The sequence below is a fragment of the Condylura cristata genome, unplaced genomic scaffold (assembly GCF_000260355.1).
Source record: "Condylura cristata isolate star-nosed mole 26May11 unplaced genomic scaffold, ConCri1.0 scaffold00002, whole genome shotgun sequence".
In the NCBI taxonomy this organism is placed as follows: domain Eukaryota; kingdom Metazoa; phylum Chordata; class Mammalia; order Eulipotyphla; family Talpidae; genus Condylura; species Condylura cristata.
Window position 1 is genome coordinate 1,707,641 of NW_004567103.1, and position 7,145 is coordinate 1,714,785.

At 60.0% G+C, this 7,145-nt stretch overlaps 1 protein-coding gene across 1 annotated transcript; it reads left to right on the top strand.

Annotated features, from left to right (window-relative positions):
• Positions 1-6: 6 nt before the first annotated feature.
• Positions 7-3,186, top strand: ARL4C (ADP-ribosylation factor-like 4C). The gene has a single exon (XM_012728834.1). It carries the CDS (start codon positions 32-34, stop codon positions 608-610), a length of 579 nt encoding a protein of 192 aa, XP_012584288.1. The 5' UTR covers positions 7-31; the 3' UTR covers positions 611-3,186.
• The last annotated feature ends 3,959 nt before the right edge of the window (positions 3,187-7,145 follow it).

Consider the following 7,145-nt stretch of genomic DNA (forward strand, 5'->3'; position numbering starts at 1 on the left):
GCCGCAGTGGCCGGCGCCGCAGCGCAGAGCCATGGGCAACATCTCCTCCAACATCTCGGCCTTCCAGTCCCTGCACATCGTCATGCTGGGCTTGGACTCGGCCGGCAAGACCACCGTGCTCTACCGACTCAAGTTCAACGAGTTCGTGAACACGGTCCCCACCATCGGCTTCAACACCGAGAAGATCAAGCTGAGCAACGGCACGGCCAAGGGCATCAGCTGCCACTTCTGGGACGTGGGCGGCCAGGAGAAGCTGCGGCCGCTCTGGAAGTCCTACAGCCGCTGCACCGACGGCATCATCTACGTGGTGGACTCGGTCGACGTTGACCGGCTGGAGGAGGCCAAGACGGAGCTGCACAAGGTGACCAAGTTCGCCGAGAACCAGGGCACGCCGCTGCTGGTCATCGCCAACAAGCAGGACCTGCCCAAGTCGCTGCCGGTGGCCGAGATCGAGAAGCAGCTGGCGCTGCACGAGCTCATCCCGGCCACCACCTACCACGTCCAGCCGGCCTGCGCCATCATCGGCGAGGGCCTCACCGAGGGCATGGACAAGCTCTATGAGATGATCCTCAAACGCAGGAAGTCGCTCAAGCAGAAGAAGAAGCGGTAATGCGCCCGCCGCGGCGCTGGGGAGCGAGGGGTGGGGAGCGAGCTGGTCGGGAATGAATGAATGGGCGGATGGATGGGTGTACGCGAGGGAAGGCTGGGCCAGGAGCCGAGCGAACAAAGACAGCGAACCAAAGTGATGCTTCGAATTTTCGACCAGAATCTGCACCCAGATGCGGGACTAGGAACTTCCCCCGGGGGTGTTGGTCGACCCGCCCCCACCCGCAGCTCCGGGGACCTTTTGTCTGAAAGCGGGAGCTCTGGGTGGGGTGGGGGCCTCCTGGGGAGTGGACTCGCTGCAGGTGGGGCGGCCAGCCCCGAGGAGGCCCGGCTGTCAAAGACAAAAGCCGTTTCTTCTGCTCCAGCTGGGCCAGGAATGGGCTGCCAGGCCGCCGGAAGGACGTGAGTTACCTGGGGTGTGCAGCTCCCAGGACCGAGCACCTGGGGCATGCCAGCCGGGCGGTGAGGAGTGCCTCCCTGGCGTCCTGGGCTGCGGGAGGCTGGTCATTTTATGTCACGGGGCAGGCCCCTGTGGAGATTTCGTTTGTCGTGCCGGGGCCCACATGGGTTGGTGGCCGCCTCCTGGAGGGCGGCCTGGGACGGCTGGCCGGAGGGCCTGGGACTGCGGGCCTGACCGGGGTGGCCGCGGGACGCCCTGCCCGGCGCCTGTGGCGGCCGGTTGGGTTGAGGACTGCTGTTCAGCCTGGAACCCGACCTCTGCCAGGTGGTTTGGACTCTGTCCACGCGCAGGTCATTATTCCACAAAGAGACCAATAAAAATCAAAAATAAACTTGGCGGTGGTGGTGCATATGCATTTGCTGTTCTGCAGGATGGTTCAGAGTTTCAAGGGTAAAGCCCTGGCACACATGCTGCCGGGGTGTGTGTCGCTGCAGCTTCCCGTCCCCAGCCCAGACGGCCTCACCCAAGAGATCGTAGGCCCTGGTGTGAGCCTCAGCTTCTTGCCAGAGGCGTGCCAGTCGCAAGTGGCTGCCTCTTGTCATCTAAGCTCTGATGCTGGTGGGTTTGGGTCGGGTTATTGGCTTTTGAAGAGAACTTCTGTAAACAAATACTCACCTAGAAATGGTCACCGCTGGGGGAGAAGCCTTCGCTCCGCCCCTTTATACCCCTTCACGCTGCAGGTGACCTGTTCAGCTTTCTGGTTTGGTTCACTGTGGCCGACCTGGTTCTAAGTGTCTCACTGAAAACGTGCCCCAGGAAATAAAAGCCCACCTTGTGGCAAAAGCTGACCTCGTTGCATGCATCGGCAGGCGGCCGGCAGGCAGGGGAGGGCCCGTCCTTGCCCAGCTCGGGGCTGACCTGCGCAGCCGCCGCCGAGCACTGGGGTCCCAGCGAGCTTGTGACGTCACTCACCTGCACTCAGGCACTTCGGTTTACTTGAAAGGCTTTGGAGAATAAAGGGAAAGGAGAGTAACTGCATATTTTTAATAATGTCATTTTAAAAACCCTTTATTGTCAGGGTGCCTCTCGGTTTGCGGAAGCCTGTCACGCACCCCAAGGCAGTGTCCAAAGGGGAAACTAACCTTTCTTGGATTTTCATTTCCTCTTTGAATCCATGTTTACAGGTAAAATAGGTTCCCCCCACCCCCACTAGACATTTCTCTAGAAGGAGGCCTGTGGAATCGGGCGTGATGGTGTGTGAGCGTGTGAGTCACGTTGGCAACCTGGGCCTCCTGTCCCCTGGCCCCCAGAAGGTCCCCCCGAGAGCCGGGGTGGAAGTTCTGGCCGAAATCCCAACGCATAATTACACATTTTAAACGGAGGCACCTAACAGCTCTTCTCTTTCGCCAATGCATTCGTCCCCCCCGTCCAGTGCCGGCCGTTTGTGGAAACCCAGTTGGGAAAACAGCGAAGCAGTGTTGCAAAGCCTGCAAGATTTCAGTTTACACCCCAGGGCACACCCTGAATGGGCTGGTCCCGTCACCTGAAGATTCTGTATAGAGTTATGAAAAGAAAAATCCATCTTCCTTTATTTTCTTCACACGCAGCAATTTCTTAAGCACTTTGACATTTTGGTAGTTCCACACTATGGAGAGAATAATATATTTATTTTGTGACATTGCAGATGCCAAATACTGTCGCCTTCTCGTGCTAACAATACTTAGGTTCGAGGTCACGGTTTGCGTCCTGTCCCGCCTGACAAAGGAGGCAAGATGATTTTGTGTTTTGCATTATCAGTACTTAAAGGTGCAGTCACTGTTAGTAATTGTGCCGTAAAGACTCTGTGGTGTATCAACAGGTAGTTAAGAGTCTGCGTTGATTTTCCTCGTGTCCGACCTGGTAGAGGCCCGCGTCATGTCTGACCCTGGTCTGGTCACGGGAGACCCCGGCCACCAGCCCTCAGGGACGGAGGACACTTCCGTCCTTGGTCCTCGGGGAGGTGGCTGAAGTGTTTCCTCGTGACAGCGGGGGACTGAGCCCCAGACTGTCTGCCCCGACCCGGGCTGTGTTCTGGTCCCCGCTTTCGCCTCCACTGCTGTAACTGCCTGTCCTGGCCATCCTCTCCTGTCTCCCTTTTATAATGCGTATATGATGCTGTGAGCAGAAATAAATTATTTATACAAGCAAACGTTTGGGGACGTTTTCTGTGGATGGTTTGGTTCAGCTTGCCCTGGAGCCTCTTCTGAGTGGGGGGCGGGGTCCCAAGCTGGCTGGGGGGGGGGGTCCTAGCGGGGCCCGGGCAGGGTCCACGTCTCTGCGTCTTTGGCTCAAGTGTCTCTGCCGTGCGTGGCGTGTGGGCATCCGGTCCCAGTACACCGCTCCCCTTCAGGAGTCTGCCAGCCACTGGGGCTGAGTCCTTTAGAAAGCGGCCCCAGCCCAGCCAGCCCCAGCCTCTCACTTATGACAAGGACCATGACTGGCCGTGACTTTGGCCATCTCATCCGGCCAGGCGGTGCTGAGCAGCTCTGTGCTAACCTGGCGGCTTCCGTCTCGGGCTCCCGAGTCCTCCTCCCTCCCGACAGGGCAGCGTCCCTCGTGACTCCTGACCAGTCAGCAGTGGGTGTGGGGAGGCCATTTAGGCCTGCACCTGCCGCTGAGAAAGGTCCACTTTCTAGAGGAAAAATGAGGGGCCAGAACCGAGTCCCTCCGGGTGCGACTTGGAGCTCGTGGGATCAGCCGTAAGCTGGACAGTCTCTGTGCTGGACCGAAAGGTGTGCAAGCACTTTCAGAGTCTGACTCAAATGCTCAGGGTCCGTGCCATCCCGGGGCTCCTGCGCCTCCAAGCCTCAGTTTCCCCGGGTGTAATAAAGGACCCTGGTGGCTGATGGGTGGAGGAAACAGCGGCGCCCAGGAAGCATCTCCGGAGCCAGGCGCTGGTGCTGGCTGCTGCCTGCGGCGAGGCCGGACACAAACGCTTTTCCACCGGGCGGCCGCGAACGTCCCCTCCCAGAGTCCCGCTGGAGCCGGGGCTCCCGCAGGGGCCAGAGTCGGGGCAGCTGCCCTGTGAAGGGGGGAGCTGCTCGTGGAGTGGGGGGCTCAAGTAGGAGCTCCGTGCCTGCGACCTCGGACCCCTAGGCCCAGCCGTCCCACCCTGGGCCGCGAGCCCTCGGGAGGGACTCGGCCTGTGGCGGCACAGTCCAGGAGGCAGCAAAAGCAGGTGGAGCCACTTGGTTTATGCTGCTTAGTGTGGGTTGCTGACTTCCAGCAGGCGTGGCGTAAAGTAAACCATGCTGTCCGGGGAGACACTTCCACGGGAAACAGACAAAACTGGTGTTCCTTCTCCAAGCCCCGCGGCCGTCGGCGGCTGGGAGATGCCACACGCAGCGAGAGGCTGGGAGCCGAGGCTCCCTGAAAGCCGGGCAGGGCCTGGCGTTGTCAGGGTCACCGCAGAAGCCAGCCCGAGGGCACCGGCCGCTGCCGGGCTCCGAGGCCTCCACCACCGTGGCGCTGGGACCCCTGAGTCTGAGCTGCTCCGCGTAAGTGAAAATACCAGGGAGAGCAAAAGCTGAGCCGGGTCTCAGGGCGCGACCCTCACGTAACCCGGACTTAACAGGTGTCTCGAGAAGCCAGGCCACGCCGTGCTGGGCGGCTCGGCTCGGTTTATGGTTTCCTGAAAAGTGGCCACGGTGGCCCCGTCGCTCGGCCCCCTAACAGCTGAGGAGGCCGATTTTAGGCTGAAGCAGCTGGCACGCTCTCCCCAGACTGAACCGCCCCCTCCCCATTTTTTTTTTTTTAAGATTTATTTACTTATGCACACAGAACTGGGGTACAGGCCAGAGATGTAAGGGCGGTGAGAATATTCCCCAGAGACAGAGCAGGGAGCAGAACAGGCAGCTGGACGAAGGACGCTGCTGAGGGGAGCAGCGGGCGGGTCAGGAGAGGTCTGCCGCGCCATGTGGTCACCTCCGGGCCAGGCGGGGATCGAACTCATGCTGAAGCGGCTTTAGCTTCTTAGTGCTGTGCTTTAACCGGCTGCACCACCAGGGAAGGCCCTCATATTTATTTTTTTGCCATCGGGCTCTTTAATCTCCTCCTTCCTTTCTTGATTTTTATTTTTATTAGTTCTCCACGTACATGTTTTACTCCTCTCTTCTGTTCAGAAATTTTGTACTCTACGTCCAGTTTTTCAGTAGGCCCACTTCAAATGCTAACTTTTGCATAAATGAAGCAGAAGAGCTGAAGGAATTAGTGGTCACAACTGTCCGCTCTGGATCCAGGCAGTGAGGGAAGAATTGTCTGCAAGGTTTTTTTTTTTTTTTAAAGATTTATTTATTTCTATATACAGAACTGGGGTACAGGCCAGAGGCTCAGGGGTGATGAGAGGCTTCACCAGAGACAGAGTAGGGAGCAGAACAGGCAGATGGACGAAGTCCACTGCTGAGGGGAGCAGCGGGCGGGTCAGGAGAGGTCTGCCACACCCTGTGGTCACCTCTGGGGCAAGTGGGAATCAAACTCATGCGGAAGCGGCTTTAGCTTCTCAGTGCTGGGCTTTAACCCGCTGCGCCCCAGGGAGGGCCCCCCACCCCATTTTTAGTGTAAGTTCCTGTGTCTCTGGAGCCCAGGTCTTGGGACAACTGCCAGCAGCAGCAAGCCCTGTGTCGCCTGTGGTGCTGAGGGGACAGGGCCTGCCGAAGGCCTGGCCTGCAATGAGAGCGTTGTCATGGGGATTGTCACGTCCTGCCCTGAAGTGGGTCTGTGCAGTGACGTCATGACTCCACTTCATACTCGACACGTCGCTTCATGCTAAATAGCTCACACCTTACTAAAGAGCAGAGATGCTTGAACACTTGAACACTCAAATGTTCTCATCAAGGGGGTAAGAGCTACAACAGTAGACAGAAGCCCAGCCTGGCCTCCTTGGCCGCTGGCTGCCCCACTGACCCTCCCTCCCTCCCCTCCTCCACCCCACGCTTGCCCACACAGGCCATTTTCAGGGAAGGTCCGTCCCCAAGTTCAGTTCCCTGCGCTCCTGCTCTCCCTGGGTGCTGCCCCCCACCTGTGCCTAAATAGCGCCCCATTCTGCTGAGAGGCCCAAAGCAGGGTGTGCAGGAGCCTCCAGGCCTGTCTCGCCCACTCCTGTGGCTGACTGGGGCCGCTGGGCCTCGGAGAGGATGAGCCGGTGGAGGTGGCGAGACGGTGGCTCCCGTGCCCCCAGGATGGGCCAGGGCCCCCCTCCCCCACTTCCCCAGGGCCGACCTCCCGACCTCCCGCACCCCTCGCGTCACCCCTGGGAGGTCACCGGGTGCAGAGAAATAACCACCAGCTCGGAGCTGCACTTCCAGCGTGTGGGCACCGGCAGCTGGCCGCCGCCTCGGCCCATGCCGCCACTTCCGCGCGGGCAGGCGCCTTCAGGAGGGCCCAGCAGGTGCTCCCCAGCGCTGCGTCCGCTCCAGGGCTGTTTGCCTCCCGAGCCGCCAGAGAGGGATGGATTAGCCAGCTGAGTTCATTCACCGAGGCCGCCCTGACTGAGGGGACGCTCACGGGGAGGGGCCGGCCTGGGGTCTGTCCCTGGGCGCCCCGTGCCCTGAGGCTAGGTCTCCGAGGCCCCTCCCTGCCTGCTGCTCCTGGGAGTTGGCAGCTGGCAGAAACCAGGGCTCTGAATGCTGAGGCTGTGGCCCTCTGCAGCCTTCTGAATAGGGAGCGCCCCCTCTTTCCAGCCCCCCCAAGACTAGCACTCACAGCCATTGCCTGCTGGGCCCCAAGTTCAGTGCCTACCTCTGCCCCCAGCCCTCCAGGTGGGGGAAGCCCCCGCCTCTTGCACCAAGTCTCTCTGGGGAGAATGAATTTCTGGTGTTCCTTTCAGGACAGCTGCCTCTAGGGTACTACTGCACCCCAAGGATGGACAAAGGGTTCAGTGGGCCTGTATGTGGGGCGCAGACACAGAGAAGCCACCTAGGCTCTCGACCCTGGGTCCCTTCACTGCAGCCTGAGACTGAGGTTGCCTGCCCTAGCCCCTTGGGACGATCCCAAAGACAAGGAGGCGCAGTGCCTACCACCTGCTGGGGCGCATCACCTGCCTGTGGGCACATCACCTGCCTGGGGGCGCATCACCTGCCTGGGAGGTGCATCACCTGCCTGG